The sequence below is a fragment of the Peromyscus californicus genome, unplaced genomic scaffold (genome assembly GCF_007827085.1).
Source record: "Peromyscus californicus insignis strain IS unplaced genomic scaffold, ASM782708v3 Scaffold_6__1_contigs__length_162567912, whole genome shotgun sequence".
Classification (NCBI taxonomy): Eukaryota; Metazoa; Chordata; class Mammalia; order Rodentia; family Cricetidae; genus Peromyscus; species Peromyscus californicus.
The window spans coordinates 36,144,881-36,163,679 of NW_026294584.1; the positions used below are offsets into that span (position 1 = coordinate 36,144,881).

General features: G+C 37.0%; 1 protein-coding gene across 5 annotated transcripts in view; it reads left to right on the plus strand.

Moving 5' to 3' along the window:
- The window catches only part of Ptprz1 (protein tyrosine phosphatase receptor type Z1), a 187,331-nt gene that overhangs the window by 90,287 nt on the left and 78,245 nt on the right, over nt 1–18,799 (plus strand). For 4 of the 5 annotated variants that reach the window (XM_052720825.1, XM_052720826.1, XM_052720828.1 and 1 more), the window contains exons 4-8: nt 837–988; nt 5,266–5,361; nt 5,824–5,890; nt 13,653–13,810; nt 13,953–14,103. In XM_052720825.1, coding sequence (XP_052576785.1) covers nt 837–988; nt 5,266–5,361; nt 5,824–5,890; nt 13,653–13,810; nt 13,953–14,103 — 624 coding nt within the window. The remainder of the gene's footprint in view (nt 1–836; nt 989–5,265; nt 5,362–5,823; nt 5,891–13,652; nt 13,811–13,952; nt 14,104–18,799) is intronic. The other variant, XM_052720827.1, reaches the window with a different exon arrangement.

Consider the following 18,799-nt stretch of genomic DNA (forward strand, 5'->3'; position numbering starts at 1 on the left):
ATGATAGATGTTGACTGTCATTGTTTTCCTTATTGCTATTATGCTTGACATTCTTATTACCATATTCAGTGGAGGCTAGTATCACTAGCTGGCTAGCCAGTGTGTATAATTTAATCACTGACGCCCGTACCAACTGTGCTTTCTGCTTAGTTGAACAAGGACGACTTAAATTGGACTTAGGTCTACTTGAATCTGACTGAGAGACATCATAATCTTGCACTAGGCTCTCCAGAGAATCGTTGTCCTTCAGATTATTTGTAAAAACACAGCCAGTAAAGTCTTCTGTGGGTCTTGGGGATGTTCCAGGTTCTAATGATGGACACTCGAGGTTGAAATGTGGAATGGCAAAGTCCTCTTATGTGAACGGGCTTCGCAACTGGCTTGCCTAAGACAATTTGTAGAGCCAGATGAGGTCTGAACTGAAAGCAGGGATTAGATGGAACAAAGAGAGGTAGGAAAGATGAGCGCTCTCCCAGGAAGACTTCTTCGGGCCGTCTCCCCGTCTCCCTTTACCATGTCCCATCATTGTCATTAAGCATCCTGAGGCAGCGGAGCCTTGAAGAAATGGCAGTTTCAGTAGACCAGACAGACCAAACAGACTGTCCTGTGATGATAGTCGGACAGTAGTCATGTCTTCGGTGTCCTTGATTTGTGGCAATATGATGCATTAAGTATGTCAATATGGGGGCAAAGTTGAAATCCAAGTAACTTTAAAACTCGTAAGTTTGTCAACTGAATTTTATCATGTATCTTAAGTAGAAGGAAATTCAGTAAAAATTCATAATTTTGGTTTTCAGAACTCAGATATAATATTTTGGTTTTTTTTTTTACTTTAGTGGAAATAAATCTCACTAATGACTACTATCTCAGTGGAGGACTTTCAGAAAAGCTATTCAAGACAAGCAAAATAACTTTTCACTGGGGAAAATGCAATGTGTCATCTGAAGGGTCAGAGCACAGTTTGGAAGGGCAGAAGTTCCCACTTGAGGTAAGGGGATCATTTCAAGATTATCATCTACATCTTTGAGATTTTCTCTAGCATAGAATTTGTCTTACTGTTTAGTTCAGAATTTAGAATATACAATTGTGTTTTGATGATTTGATCAATACATTTTTTTTTCATTCCAAGACTGTAAACTCAATGAACATCTTTTGCTTTTTAATTCTAGATACTCCAGATCACTCCTGACTAGCTTATCAATAATGCAGATGAGGAATTGAATGAATAAAGTAATAAAATAGGTGATATATATCGTCAAAGTAAAGCAGAATGCTTGCACTTAAGTCCTTTAATTAAAATGAGGAAAATCTTATGTTTAAAACTAGAAAAGGGTTATAAGTATGATAAATGATGTTTATAAATAAATGTTTTCATATGTCTGTAAAGTGCTAAGATTTCTGGGAAGTAGCTTGTTTTGTATTAAAAACTTTATTTTCAGTATTTTATGATTCAGATCGTAACAACAATAATTATAAATATACCCCAATTTATGTATAAAGATTTATTTATAATATTAAATATTGAAACAAAAAGCATGATTAAATACATTATGATGGAATATTAGACCTTGTAAAGATCATGTTTTGAATGATTTAGTTACCCGGAAAGTTTTATGCTGAGGCTGGGGAGATGGCTCAGCAGGTGATTCCAGTGCTCTTGTAGCAATACAGGAGGGGGGACAGCAGACTTCCCAGAAGCTCCTGGGACAGCCACCTTGGAATGAGTAATAGTGAACAACAGAGACCCAGCTTCAAAAGGGTAGATGGAAGACTCAGTATCCAAGGCTGTCCTCTCACCTCTAAACCCATAACATAGCATGCCATCACACACACATACACACACTCACACCACACACATACACACAAACACACCACACACACACACACACACACACACACACACACACCCCACATATACATACACACACAAACACACCATACATACACACACAAACACACCACACATACACACATACATACACACACAAACACAGCACACACACACACACACACACACACATATATACACACCACACACACGTACATGCATACACACACAGTGTATACTTCCTACTACAAAATGTTTTATATTATTAATGCATTAAAAATAAGAATATAAAATGGCCTGATAAGCATTATTTTTCCAGGTTTGTGAAACATGAAAACTAATTACACAGATACTGGGTCAAATGGACCAGACTGTAGCCTTAATGACATAGTGTTGTACAACTATTTGATTTGCCTATTCTTCTATTCCTGTCTTATAAAACAGACCTACTAGTACCAGCTGTATGGAGTTAATTAAAAGAGGGAATATATTATTTCTCTTTAAAAAATCTCTCAGAGAAACCATGAAAAAGTGAACAGCAGCATTCTTGTGCTGGTAGTATTTTAAATGCCTCTTATATTTGCTCCTTTAAACATCCTCCCTTACCTACAATGAAACTGTATTACTTTTATAATTCAAAATAGTTATTAGTAACAGAAACAAAACTAGGGTGAATTCTGTCAAAGAACCAAAAGGCCTTTAAAAATGTAGATAAGGACATTTGTGGATTATAACCAGGAGGGGTTCCAGATTAACTACTCAGGAATAAAATCATATTTATTAAATGTTGTCAAAGAAATAAAAACCAACTGTTTAAATACATAGCATCTCATTTCTAAGACTTAAGCTTTCATACAATGTTACCTACTTTTCAAATGACATTTTTAAAAAAGCTATCCACAGCAAAAGCTACGAGCAATCAAAAAAAATACAAAAGAGTGTACGCACTAAATCTTAAATAAATATTTTATTCCAAAGACTCTTTTAGAAGGGTTATTTGTTAGCTTGCTTCCTTTCTTTCCTGTGTTGCCTTTTACAGATATTTTCCAGGCTGGAGAGATAGCTCATGGGTTAAGAATTGTGTATTGCTCTTGCAAAGGACCCGAGTTCGGTTCCCAGCGTCCACAAGATGACTCACAAATGCCTGTAACTCCAGCTCCAGGCATCCAACTCCCCTTTCTAGCCTCTGACAACAACTGCACTCACCTGCTTTTACTTCCATAGACCTACACATAAGTACATCATTAAAAATAAAAATTAGTCAAGTGCAAAGAGTTGACTTAGTGGTTAAGAGCGTTTGTTGTGCTTATAGATTCAATTCCCAGCACCCATATGGTGGCTCAGAACCATCTATTACTCCAGTTCTAGGTGATCTGATGCCCTTTTCTGGCCTTCCTAAGCACAAGACATAGATGTGGTGCATTGACAAATATGTAGGCAAAACACTCATACACATAAAATAAAAATAAATACCTATTTAAAATAAGTAAATAAATCTTTAGGAGTATTCCATGCAGTTGTGCAAGCAGGACCTCAAAGGAGCATCCTAGAACCCTGCCTCCCTCCCTTCCTTCCTCTCTCCTTCCATCCCTTCCTCTCTTCCTCCCTTCCTCCCTTCCTCTCTTTCTCTCTTTCTTTTTTGTCTCCCACATCCCATAACCAAGTCTTCTGAATTCGTTTTACAAATTATATGGGCTTTAGGAAGCAAATTCAAGCCATCACTATTTCTTCCTAGCATATTAAATGACAATATATTAGTCTTTCTTTAATCTTAGCCTCATCCAGTCCATCCCCACTCCTCTCTCTAGCCATCCCTATGACTGTTTCCTAAAGGGCATTAGTGACTTCCCATGGCTTCTTGGTGTGACCATTGCCTGTTTCTCCAGCTCCTTCCCTTACAATGATCCACTGGTATCACAGAAAATGACTTTCAATTTCCCATGCTTATGTTTTGTGGACACTTTCCTGGAGGCACTTCTGTCAAACAAGTAGAAACCCCTCCTCATCCCTTCTGATTTCAACTTGCTCAAACCTATTTGACCTTCAGATGCCAGCTGAGATACCCTTTCTGAAAAGGCATTGGTGGCACATCATAGCCACTACCATCCTGCTGGACATTGTGCTTCTCCACTCACAATCCTTGAATGTTCTCAGAGGTTTTCTACTCTTGCCTGAGTTCTACCTCTATATGAGGAGATTCCTGCAGGTATCACACAGGGAAGGAACCACCCAAAGAGATAAAAATGAGAACAGAGTGCAGATTTATTTTATCAACCTGGATCAGACTTTGGGAAGTTTAATATCAGGTGTTGTATTCCCAACATATTTAAGTCCAGGACAATTTTTAAAAAATGTTTCCTCATGTAATAGAGTCCCTGTTGCACAAAGAAACATAATTACATTGAAACTCAACTCAGAGTATATGTAATTTCTTCCAAGAAGATGGGTTCTAGGAATAGGCTACCTGTGGTAGCTCTAGGGCCTAAGGGTTTGACTTGTTCTTGGTCATACAGATTGCTTAGAGGTTATTTGGGCTATTAGCCAGCTCTGGTCCTGTTTGTGGGAGCTTGGGGGAGCCTCTGGCTATGAGGGTCATTTAGATTACTAGCCCCCTTCAGTCCTAGGTGTGGGAGCTTCATATGGTTTGGCCCAACAGATAACACTAATCACCAGACTGTTAATCATATCTAATTCTCAGCTTTCTGGATAGAAGAACAGGTTTTTCATCTTTCCCATTAGAGAGACAATTCTGCATGCTTAACATTCCTGGTTTCTCTGGAGATCTGTGGGCACAAGACCTTCATTCTATGCTCCCAACATTTATATAACTAAGTTACCTGGATTTAAGCCCATGAGCAAAGAATACATTAAAAGCTTTAATGCAGTCTGTCATGGCTGAGCATCTAGAGTGGAGTAGACACTCACAAGGGCATAGACACTTCACAGCAGAAGTTACAATAGGAAGTTTAAAGCATTTGTCATTTTTAGATATTTTAGATACTTTAGAATTTCAGTGTAAGAGCAGTAATTACACCATGCTAATACCCAACATTGTAACAATGGGCCATCAAGAAAGGAATGTTCACTCAAGAAACAGCGAGCTCCAGGTTTGTAGAATTCAAGCAAAATAGTTAAGAGCCTTTGCGTTTACTGATTACTTAGTGAATTATTGTTGTAATGTCTGTTGCTATTCCCTTGGTAGTACATACCGTCCTAGGGAAGATTCTGTATTTCCTTCTATGTTCAAGGATGTGAATGATAGCAAACTTACTTAATGTAAGTGTAATTGAGAAATTATTTGGGAAACACAGAGAATCTAGAACTGTATAGTCTGTAGAATTTTTCCATAGAATTTACTGACTTGGTCATCTTCTCTGTTATGTCTCTGTTGGCTTTTGTGTAGTGCTTCTAACAAACTGTCATTGTTATGTTTACAGATGCAGGTCTATTGCTTCGATGCCGATCGATTTTCAAGTTTTGAGGAAGCAGTGAAAGGAAAGGGGAGACTAAGGGCTTTATCTGTTTTATTTGAGGTAATTATTCTACATAGGTTTACAACTAATCTTTTAAATCATAGAACTGTCAGGAGTAAATTTTAATATAAATGCAAGTCAAAGGCATCACTGCCATAGCGATCATGGTAGTCATTTCCAGGAAAGGCTAGCCCTGGCTGGTAGGGCTAAAAGAGTACTCATTCATTAACTGAATAGGTTTCTTTCTGCTGAAGTAGACAGTTTAGTGCACAGATTTGCTCATCTGTCCATGAAGATTATTCCAACTCAGTTGCAGTAACTAAATTAAAACATTTTTCATTTTACTTTTCATAGCAGGAAATGTAAAGTTACCTGATTTTTATGTTTTGTTTTTACCTTGCTATTAAAAAAAAGGTGTGTGTCTGTGTTTGGAACATACTATTCTTTATACTTAAATTGGAATTTATTGTTGAACAGTTAATTGTTGGATCCTGTTTTTATGATGCCGTTCTTCTTTAATAGGTTGGAATTGAAGAAAATTTGGATTTCAAAGCCATTATTGATGGGATTGAGAGTGTTAGTCGTTTTGGTAAGCTGTTGAGCTTAAGATATGAATACCTACCAGCATTTACAGTGTGACAAAAATCACTTGTGAAAGATGGGAAGGATGGTGTCTTTAAAGACGAGGGTATCTTTCTTTCCATGCTTGACTGCTTTATATAGTTCTCACTAAATAAAGAACCATTGATCAAAGATTTTTGTGTCATAAAAACTATGAGAGCTTGGATATGGTTGCACCTGCTTTTAATTCAAGCACTTAGGAGTCAAAGGCAGGTAGATCTCTCTGAGTTTGAGGCCGTCTTGTTCTCTAAAGCAAGTTCCAGGGCAGCCAGCTAGGGCTACACTGAGAGGCCCTGTCTCAAATAAATAAATTACTAATTGGCTAATTAAAAGTTTTAATTATATGCCATCAATGTAAAAAGGAATCTGACATTGTCTAAATTCCTTCCTAAAAATAATCTGATTGTACTACGCTTTTAAAACCTTCACCTATACTGCTTCTGTATTGTACTTCCCTTAAAGACTATATGAAACTAGTTAATTAAGCAATTATTTTGTAATTAATTAATTCTGTTGATTAATTTTACAAATTAATTAGTAATTAAGCTAAGTAATTTTACAAAGATCAAAAAGTTTATTCAAGTGGACATCTATTCCCTGATGGTTTTCTTGGTGGATGAATATTTTAAAGAAGTAAGATATTTGCAAGAAGTTACATGTTTACGTAGAACAGGATAGAATGTGCTTTTTATTGTTCTGTCTGATAGATACCTTGTGGATCTTGTCATCTGTCACAGCAAATGCTTTGAAAACATTGGTGACAGGCCCAAAACCTGTGCCCACACAAACAATATTAATGCTCCCCTGGTTATCATAAAATAAAAATTATTCCTCCCTGAAAAGCCAGAAACAAGGCTCACATAGTCCCCTTTTTTTGAAAGCAGAGACACAACCTAGTATTGATTCATCCTTGCCACTTACATTTGAGGATCAGAATTGACTGAACTTTTCAGAAGTCAGGAATGTGTGGACTCCTGCAGAGGAGAAGCCTGTTTCACCCCTTCGCCTGTAACCAAAAGCAAGATCCAGCTGACTGCCCCCTCAGTGCACCTACAAGCAAAATTCAACACTGAATACTAAAAGCCACACTTGATTTTCTTTCTGTAAGTCAGAAAATAGACTCTATCCAACTGAAGGAAGGGAACCAGGTTGGATTTCAACACATCCTTAAAGGTGTAGAAAATGTGAACCTGGACTGTTTCTGTTTTCCATCAGCTATGGGACAAGAGAACCAGACTATGAACTCTAACTTGTAAAGTCATAGAAACTTCTCCATTTTCTTTTGGAGTCTAGACCATCCCTTAGAGTCCAGTAAACTAAGGACTTCTCAGTTTGGTCTGCTAAGCTATTATTATAGGGAATCTTAAAGACTGAAATAGTTCTTACTCTTAGACAAAGAGGATCTTGGAATGCTGAATGACTTCCAAATCCTGATTCATGCTCTCCATGAAAGGAGAGTTGTAAACAATGCAATACCACAAACATCATTCAGAATATCAAATCTGTTTCCTATAACATGGCTAGTTGCTCATCTCCTACATTTCTCTCTAAAAGACAAACTTCGTTTCACTGTGAGAACCCATTCTTTCTTATCTTCCTCTCACCAGAACTATTTTATGTCAGGCATTGTTGTATCTGCAGACTGAGGAGAGAGGTGGTGACTTTGCAGTGATACAAAGATAAAATATTAATACCCTTCAAGCAGAGCAGACAGAAGAGAGAAGTATTAGTGAGTATTTCCAGCAGCAAAGAAGGGAAACTTACAGGTAATATAATCAGTGGTTCTCATCAGAACTACTTATGCTGCTTTCTCAATTGCAGACTAGACCCAAGCCTCTGCATACTGAAAACTCCTCACAAGCAGTTTAGAGGTGGCCCCTTAAATGTCCTTGTTATAAGTAATAGTTGGTTTTAAGTCCCCAGCAGCAATCCCCTACTGTTTGGCTGTATTGTGGTCCTCAGTTACCTATCTCTCTGCCTCATCATTTCTCCTCTCATTGTCAACCTAGCCATGGAAAGATCTAGCAAGTTGCTTGGTTAATCCTCTGTGTTTGAGAGGATGGTTATTGAGATGAATGCCTGAGCACCGTGGAGTGCTGCTGGTATGGTTCTCTCTTATGCAGTTATTCAGATGAAATTCATGATTATTTTCCAAGTCACGAAATATCACCATAGTCCAGTTTTCTCAATATATGGTGGCATAATTGAAAAGCGGATCCATAATTGAAAAGTCTATGTGATATCTAGGACAGAATTTTAGGACAAACATGCGAATACCATCTGTAACAAACAGCATGAACTTTTAGCCCCTCAGCAAGAAAATATGCCTGCTAAGGTTCAGAAAAGGCAGACTGGATTCTATATTAAGGAGAAAAAAAATAAAACTTGTCTTTCTTCTTAACCTTCTTTACCTTTAATTTTCTCCATGTTCCAGGAAATTCTGTGATCCATATATCCACAGAGGTCTTGAACCTTTGTCCTCTCTGCTCTGCCTCTAGATCTTCTGGAATCAGTTCATCTTCTCCTGGGTAGCAGGCCATCAATTTCCACCTCTTTATTTAATTAGTATATTTTCATAAGACACATGTAAAAGAAATTTTATCTTTAGTAGAAAATAAAAACAATTTTATTCCATTTATGGTTCAAGAGAAGATTATTTAATCACAAAAAAATTCAAGTGTTTAAAACAGGAATCTAAAACTGGGAAAAATCCACAGATTAACAGGAAATACTCCCATCATATCCTGAGAACTTGAGTTGGAATCTGAACTCTGATAATCTTTTTTTTTCATTTTTGAGAGTATAATTTAATTACATTTCTTCCTCTCTTTTCCTCCCTCCGAACCTTCCAAATACCCCTACCCAGTCTCTGTCAAATAAATGGCCTCTTTTCCTACTAATTGTTATTGCATGCATATATGTATATGCATAAACATATATATTATCCTAAATATAGCCATATAACCTACTCAATACATATAATGCTGTGTATATGTATGTTTTCGGGGCTGAGTATTTGGCACTGGACAACCAATTGGTATGTTTGTCTCCACCTCTCATGCTCACAGCTTTCCTTAGTTACCCATAGTGCTTTGGTTGGGGGTTGAGGTCTCGTGGGCTTTTCCCACTCCTAGTTTGGCACTGAACTCTAATAACTTCACCTCGATATTGGACATATCTAGCCATCAATAGTCCATGAAGCCAAACAAAATGTGAACTCTTAATGAATTAAAATAAGATTTTATTTGATCCAGGAGAAATGTCAAATAGTGTTCTATTTCTAAGATTTAGCCTTTACCTCAATCTGTAGTCAATTAGTTCTAATTTTATTAAAATTTTATTTATAATACCTATGAAAAATGTTATCAGAAAGGTGAAAATCTTGACAACACTTCCTTATAATTGGGTTTTAACCTTGACTACGTGTCTGCATCATCTGGGGATGGATTTAAAAATACTGTGGCCAGGTTCTACTCCTAGAAGTTTTATTTCTTGGGTTGGGGATTTAGCTCAGCGGTAGAGCGCTTGCCTAGCAAGTGCAAGGTCCCGGGTTCGGTCCTCAGCTCCAAAAAAAAAAAGAAAAAGTTTTATTTCCAATGATGGGAAATCTGCTATTTTAAAACTCCTTAGGCTCTTCTAAAAAGGTGCTATCTTACACAAACTAAATTGCTTCAAGAACTACTGTGAAATATACCTAAAGCTCCTGGACAAGGCAGAAGACATGCACTGGACTAAGGATTGAGAAAGATGAGGAAATGCAAGAGGCAGATCTAGCTGGCCAGCAAATCGCTGCCTGTATAAGTAAGGGCAGTCCAGAAAGAGCTGGATGGCCAAGGTGGTACTGCTGACAAGCACTGGTGGAAAAATGCAAACTAAAGTGTACACATCACTGTATAGGAATCTTCTAATCTGTATGCAAGTTCATGTACAAGAATACGCATACACAAATAAATATAAGAACGGCCTGTATATAAATTTAAATGTGAATATGTATAGCATATTAAAAATAACAATTTCCATTCCTTGAGTTGCTCTTTTACTATTTTAATAATGAATTTTTTAAGCATTTTTGAAACAGGGCCTCATGAAGCCCAGGCCGACTTCAGACCCTTTGTGCCATATTGGGTGACTTCGGCCTTCTGAACCTCTTGACTCTGCCTCCTTAGTGCTAGGATTAATCACAAGCATGCAGTACCCAACTGGCTTTATTTGGTGCTTGCGATAAAATCTAGGGCCTCATGTGTTCTAGGCAAGTACTCTAACAAGGAACTACATCCTCATCCCTAAACAGTACCTTTTATTTTTTTTTTTTGAGGCAGGGTATCTCTTTTTAATATTCTTGATCATGGCATCCTTAAGTTTTGTATCATTTCTCCTTTCACTAGTAATTGAGAGTAGAAATTTCAAACTGCCTATGTGAAGATAATTTCCCATGTTTTCTTCTAAAAGTGAAGACACTTTTAAGTCTATAATGCATCCATAATTGGTTAGTAATTGTAATCTAAAGCAGAGAGTTAAAGGTGAGGGCATAACTTAGTGACTGAGTGCAAACTAGGCATGCAGGAAGTACTGTGTTCAGTCCTTAGCACCCAATAAACAAACGAACAAATGAATGAATGAATGAATGAATGAAGCAATAGGTAGTTGAAATTCACTTGTTTCCTCAAGGATCATTAATACACTACTTCTTATTGAAAAATTCATTAATTCTACACTACCTACTACTATTTCAGCTATAAATCAAGGAATCATATATGTGTGGGTCTCTATGCTTCTTTATCCTTTTATTTGTATCTGCAAAATGTGTTCTTCATGGTTTCCACAACCATATCTGATCAGCAGGCCTTCCTACCTGACAATGACATTTCTCCAGCTTCTTAGTGTTCAAGATTATTTGATTTATAGACTCTATTTCATTTAAACTTTACAGTCAGCATTCCAGTTAACAGGTAAACAACAGAGGTTGTGGAGCATACCTTTAGTCCCAGTACTGGTCTATATAGTGAGTTTCAGGATGGTCAGAGCTACGTAGTGAGACACTGTCTTAAATAAATAAACAACAACAGCAAAGACACACAATCACACAGACACACACACACATATATATACTTTTGAGATTTTTGATTAAGAGTTTATTGAACCTGTAAGTCAGTTTGAGGAAAATCAGACCCTACCTCAATATTGAATTTTCAAACCCAGGACACGAAAACGTTTTTCAAAAGGTTTTATTTCATAGAGCATGAATGTATTACTATGTAGATATTTCACACAGCATCAGCAGATCTACTTGTATTTCATATTTGCTGCTATTTTAACCCTGTTGCTTTTGCAGTCGATTGCTTCTGGGAAAGGGAAAATCAGTCTTTTTCTGTGGAGTGACGCTGGGTGTATCTACCACACTCCAGGGCAGACCCCATGCTCAGGAGTAGTTGGCCAACACAAAACAGACCTCAGTGTTGTTTGTTTGTTTATTTTGTACTTTTTGTTGTTTTTGTTTGGTTTGGGGTTCAATTGCTTTTAAAGAGAGAGAAAGGTCATGAAGTTGAATGTGTAGGTGGGAGGGAGGAAGAGTCTGGGAGGAGTTGGAGGACAGGCGGTAAAGAATATGATCAAAATATATTGTATGAAAAATCTAAAGAAAAGGAATAGAGGGAAGAACTCATGTTACAGAAAAATTAATTTTTTGTTGTTTGAAACTGATGTAGAAATACAATACATTTGAATTTTTTCTTGTGTTGGTATTGTGCACAGTGACTTTGCTAGATCATTTATTAAACTGAGTAGTCTTTTAAAATACTTCTCAATATACATGTTTAACTCAGTTCTATTTTGAAGCATGCAAATGCAGTATATGGTAAAAAGTAATACTGAATTTAAATCAAAAAAGAAATAAAACACTTCAAACACATTCAATCGGTTCTATATTGTCTATAAACATAATAAGTGCTCTTCATCTGTGCATAAGCTTGCTTAATTCCCTGCCTTACAAATTCTTATCAGTATAATTTTGTTTGTGCCTTTAATTCTTCTTCTCCTTTTTTACCTTTTAAAGAATTTCTTAAAAGACAAGTGTTTATTCAGAATACAATGCATGCTTAATCCATAATAGTAATATTTCTATTATTTATCCTTTCCAGAAAACTTGAGATCTTTCTTTACTACAATTGAATTTTCCTTATCTGTAGTTAATAGTATTTTGCTGTGCTTCTGTACATACCTGACTTTCTTAAACATGGAAATGTCCTAGTACGTGAGGGCAGTGCATCAAAGAAAGAAAGGAGCATCAGTCGGTATTGATTTTGAAATTACAAAGAATCCAAAATCCAAAGAATGCTGGCTAGGACACATTTTGGCTTTCTTATTCTCCATTTTTCTCCCACAATAATCAATCACCTAATTACTTTTCCAAAAGTTTCCCGAGTCTCCTGATTTCTTTAAAAAAATATTTTTCAGAGTGAGTGCTCCACAGTTCTTTTTTGCAATTGCTGTGGGAGTGGTAGCCAGTTTGAACACTGTTTAGAAAGCTCCCTTTAAAAAGAAGAGTTTTTAATCAAAATAAAATTACATCACTTTCCTTTCCCCCTTTTCTTCCCCAACCCATATCCCCCCAACTCTCAACTTGATAACCTCTTTTTCCTTGAATATTACTGTTGCATATATGCACATATTTATTTATATATGTATGTACATATGTTTGTGTATGCACAGATGCATATAAATCCAACCTGCTGAGTATGTTTGTATTGTTTGTTTTTGGGCTTTCAGGGCTGACTATTCTTCATTGGACAATTAATAAGGGGGCTAAACCCGGGGAGAGGTTAGTTTTCTCCCCCATCAATCATTGGTTGCCTGTGGTTCTAGGGATGGGACCCTATGAAATTTTCCCCCTTTCACGTTAACATATCCACGGACATTATCATTGGTAAAGCGTTGTTTGTGCAGCCATTTCTACGAAAGACTGTTTCACACCTGACTTCCTGGTATTCTGGCTCGTAAAATCTTTCTGCCTTCTCATCTGTAATGTTCCCTGAGCCACCGATGCACAGCCATGTGCTGTTTGCAAATTGTGATGATATCAATTCCTATAAATCCTAATAGTTTTTCTCTCTGCTCCTTCTTTCTTTTTTTAAAGAGCGTCTCCCTAAGTAACCCAGGCAGGCCTCCAGCTCCTGATCCTCCTCCTCAGCCTCTCGGGTGCTGGCCTCAAGCCGGGTGCCAGCTCACTCAGCACAGCTTTGTTCTTTTCCTTCATGTTTAATATCAAACAAAAGTGATGACTTGAGGCACCCTTGTCTTGTTCTTGACTTCTAGGGGAAGCTTTCAATATGTCACCCTTAAACCAATGCTCCCTATAGGCTTTTGAGAATTATCTTCAACAGGTTAGGCCTTCGTTTTTTGTATTCCAAGAACTAGAATAATTTTTTTTTTCAAAATATGTAGATGAAATCTATTGAGATGATCATAGATTTCTTTATCTTTTTACATGAAATATTCTTTTTTTCCAGCATTGTGTTGCAAGACAAGACATCAAATGACCTATAATGATATTTTTAAGGCAACTTGTGGTATGCTCAATATATTATATGTACGTATATATGTATATCACCTATTCTTAAAACTTCTCTTCTCACTAGGTATAGAAGTAAGAATGAGCCTTTGTTTCATAGCAGATTTGATAAGTAAGCTCCAGTGTTGTGAGTCCAGCTGAGATGTGTATTATTCCTCCATAGGGAAGCAAGCTGCCTTAGATCCGTTCATCCTGCAGAACCTTCTGCCAAACTCCACTGACAAGTATTACATTTACAACGGCTCACTGACATTTCCTCCTTGCACAGACACTGTTGAATGGATTGTTTTTAAGGATACAGTTAGCATTTCCGAAAGCCAGGTAATCCCGGAGGTTCACATAATGAAGTAATTTGAAGCTATTGTAAAAGCATTATGTTGTAGCCTTGCTGCAGAGTATCACTTTAAAGCATTTGCTGAGGCTTTTGAAGCAGACATGTTAAATGATTCGGTCTTCTTTCCAGCTGGCTGTATTTTGTGAAGTTCTCACAATGCAACAGTCTGGCTATGTCATGTTGATGGATTACTTACAAAACAATTTCCGAGAACAACAGTACAAGTTTTCCAGGCAGGTGTTTTCCTCATACACTGGAAAAGAAGAGATTCATGAGGCAGGTATGTACCGAAATATCCTTTTTCTGTGCTCCTCACAGACTTGGCGTTGATGGTTAATTTGGTGTGGTGGAAAACACACAAGACTTACAGTTTTTGAAAGCTTTAAATTAACTTTTGTAGCTTTAGGCGAGCAATTTAGCTTCCCTAAATTGTGGTTCCCACATCTACAAATGAGAATTTGAAAAATCCATTCTTCCTCTATGAATTTTTTACAGGTGAGAAAAAATAAGATCTGGTAAATGGAAGCCAGTTTTCCAAATTACAACAATAAGTAGCAAAAATCACGTACATGTTCCAATTTCACTTTACAGCATCTGCAGGTCTAAAAGCTATAAGAGAGAGAGGAATAAGAAGCTGAAGTGATCAGATCTTGGGGTGTCATGTCTGGTAGGCATCATCAGGGGCTTGAGCTGGAGACAGTAACAAGAACTGAACCTCAACATAAGATTATGGTACACACACTTGTGTTGCTAGCTCCAAGAAAAAAAAAATCAAGCACCTAATAGGTATTGAAAACATTATACTGAATTACTGTTAATAAACAAAAGTGTCCTCAGTTTCTTCCTTTAGAGGAAACTAAGTTTGTCTTTGTCATAATCAATCAGTAGGAGGGGAAAGGTGGGTGTCTGGGTTCTCTGCGTATGTTCTGTGCCTTTTGTGGCTGACAGAGCAGAAAGCCATTACAAATGTCCAGAGAACACAACCAGAGGCATCTCTGACTTGTTCCTTTCTGTTTATACAAGAGTGTAGTAATCCATGAAGAAATAGTTGGAGTAGCCCTCATTTGGGGAAATTAGGATTTTCCAAACTAGATTCTCTTTGATCTCAGCCCTGCACTTAATGTTCTGTCGTGAATAATATTAATTTCATATCAATTTATTTTTTAAATTGATAATCAATATTCATAATTTTATTGTTTTAATGTAATATTTAGAAGTGTTTGCTATCCAACCAAAAAAAAATCTATGACAACAATGTTGAATAACTGTATCTAGTGTGACATTAGCATTCAAATTAAAATTGCCCAAAGTGATAAAATTCAGTAATATTTCTGCCAGCCATACCAACTACTTTTATAGTTTTTATAGTGAATAATATGTTATTGACCAGAAAAATAAAAATGAATCTGAACCATCTCCTTTTCCAAAATACAGTAGATTAAACAACAAATTAAAAATATGATTGCTTTTTCCATTGTACTTTAAATCACATTTTATTAAAACTCTGGATGGATCCTCAATTCTTTATGAATAAGATCAGAGTCTGTCATGTAATGTAAGACATGTTTCATGCTCACTTACTCTAATACTAATCCATCTTCGGCAAGGTTTCTTCTCTCTAAACTCGATGAGTTCTCCCCCCTACCCCCCCAACCCCCCCACCCCCGTGTCTTCACACTTGCCTACACCTTGTTCTCTGAAACTCAAGCAAGATATTCTTCTACCCAAAGATCATCTCTTATGGGACCCTTATCCCACACTGTCTGAATCTGGCCCATGCATAGAACTACTCTCAGGTAGCATCACATCCATGGAGTTCAAGGTAAACAATGTTCATCTGGACTCCATACAGTGTATCCAAATCTATGTGTCCTAGTAATGTCCAGACTATAGCAATTGCCTATGTGCATGACTGTCACATTGCCCTCTAAGCCCATGATGGCAGTAACGACATCTATTATCTCTATATATTTCTGAGCTAAACCAAAGCTTCAATTCACTGAATATTCACTGCACATCCAAAAGAATAAACTTCCATATAATAAAAGCATGATGGTGCTTGACAGATACACTCTGCACTGTTCAATGCATAACCCACGTGTAGCTCTGAATTAGCGTAGGACAATATAGTTTTCATCAGTAAGTTAAAGGCTTAACTTAGTAGTAATGACAATAAGCAATAATCGCTACCAACTGTTGTGTAACACTACCTTACCTTGAACCAAAGAGAATTATCCTTAAGCTCACATCAGCCAGTTCATGATGGTGGCCAACATTTTCATGGTTTACAGTTTGGGAAGCTGACACTGAATGATTTGTCCAAATTTACACAGCTAGAAAGGGGTGGTGTCAGTATTTGGACTCAGGTGTCTCTGGCTTTAAAGCCGTTCAAAGCTCTTTCTACTCTGCATAATACCTTGAAAGGAACATATTTTTTTAATTCTTTAAAATTAAGAAAATTAAATTAAAAACATGAAACTTTAAAAAGCCTTTAAAATTGCCTTTGGGGGTTTTGTTTATTCTAAGGTCGAACAAAAGCGCTACAATCTCTATACACTCTTTGGTGTTCTTAGTTACAGTAAGTACGTGAAGAGACTGTCAAGGAAGGCAGGCAGGTCTCACAGGGCACGTATGGGCATCAATCTTACTCCTCTCCTCTGTGTGTGTACATTGTCACACTATCCCACAGCTCTGTGGCGGCCTTGTTATGGCCGTCAGAGTAATAATTATCGCATATTTGTAACTTTGTTCCAAAATAATTAAAATAGCAGAACTCGTTAGGAAAGGGGTCTATTGGAAATAGATTTATTTATTTAAATTAGAGGGAGCTACAGATGCAAATTTTTAAATAAATGAATTCTACCATCAAAAACATACGTCCATGGGCTCTTTGGGCAGTGTATTTGTTCATAGGTACACCAAGATTCCTCATGAACAGCCAAGGTAGCATTTCACACAGACATCTTGCAGTTTAGACAATTGCTTAGAGAGAGTTACTGCTTTCCATTGGTACCCTTTCGAGGCCAATACTAACTTACTATAGGTTTGTGTCTTTGGGATCCAGGCTCCAGCCCTCTGGTCATTTGACCTTTCCCTTTTCCTGTCTCCCTGGCAGAGTCTTGGCTGCTCCCTTCATACTACTGTAGTTCTCCAGTTCTTCTCAGTGGAGGAATTACCTTGACCCAGGTCCTGGAGATCATCCTACCCACTCCCATCCCCACCCTTTGCAGTGTTACCCACTCCCACACCCACACCCATCCCCACCCTTTAGAGTGTTACACCTACTGCCATACCCAGTACCATACTCACTCCCATACCCATCCTTTGGAGTGTTACCCACGTATAGGGCCTTTATTTATCAAGAAGCCATAGGAGTGAAAGAACACCTTTTTTTTGTCATTTTTTTCTCTTTGGTTGCATAGAATTTAATTTTAAAGCTTCAGTTTATAATAAAGTAATGTGATTTTGAAGTTGCAATGAAATCTGTCTATTAGATTCCAGTTCTGTCTGTTGTATTCGTTTCATCTAGGCAGTTAATATTCAGTCAGATATTGTTTATATTTAATATGAGGCATTATCAACAACTAATAATCTGTCTGTCTTACTCAACATGCCTTTTTTCCCATCCCTGAAAGCATCGCTTTCTGCTGAACTGTCCTGGTCCTTTGCCTGTAGTGACGCTATTTTTCATTGCCTTGCTTCAGAGCTATCCATTCATCTGCCTCACTTTCTTGGTAGATTTCCACCTTAAGCATCTCACTGTGATCTGTAGCATGGAATAAAGGACAGTCCCTGTCCAGTAGGCACAGCTGACTCGTCTATTGATAAGTGAGGAACACAAAAATGAGTTAAAGAATATATTAAGTTCTCTTGTTTCTTAGCCTTTGGGGCTACAAAGAACATGTGATATTGGCACCAGGCACCGAAGGAATGGGTAGCTTTAGATTCCCAGACAGGTCAAAGCCAAGTTCTTCTTTATTTAATGTTCTTTGAAATTTTTTAAATGCTCAAAGTCTTCAAAAGAATGCATGGCATACAGTTCAGATGCTCAATTAAAGACAGCTTCAAGGAAAGATTCTAATTTTAAAAACAATATCTGTGTCACAATAAAATTAAGAAGTCATTTCCTCAGTGACTGAGAAAAAGAACCGACTGACTTTCCTTATTTGAACTCTGTCACTATTCAGGTAAAACTATTATTATATTTGACAATGATGTATATTTAGCATATAATGATAATTATACAGTGATCTTACAGATTCCCACTGTATAATATTTTGCATTTGCTGAACTTATTATAAAAACTGAGCTGCTTGCTCTCTGTTTGTAGTTGAGAAGGGAGACTTGTGTTTGGAATTTGAACATTTGTTTATGAGCAGAAACCATTCTTTTTCTATAATGATGGTTTGTTTTTCAGGAAGCATTTATTATTTCATTTGTTATGCATATCCTTGTGATGGTTATTTTGATAATAATGCATTATCTCCCTTCTTTTTGGAACTACATTTGACAATAATTGAGGATAGAATTCAGGTTTTAATTTTTATCAAATTTAGTCTGAAAATAAGGTATTACATTAGTTCTACTGTTAAAGTAGAAAATATGAGCCTGGCAGTGGTGCCACATGCCTTTAATCCCAGCACTCAGGGAGGCAGAGGCAGGTGGATCTTTGAGTTCAAGGCCAGCCTGATCTACAGAGTGAGTTCCAGGACAGCCAGAGATACACAGAGAAACCTTGTTTTGAAAAAACAAAACAACAACAACAAAAAGAAGAAGAAAATAAGAGTAAGCTCACAGAAGACACTAAAAATCATCACTCAAAGATGACCATGGAGAACTCTATTGAATATCCTTTCGGGCTTTTCACTCCAATGAAAAACATTGTTATATCTCATAATGGGAGATGTTTTACATAGTGATATTAAAGGAATCTTTAATAAAGCATTTAACTGTTATATAGTATTCCACTACTTAGT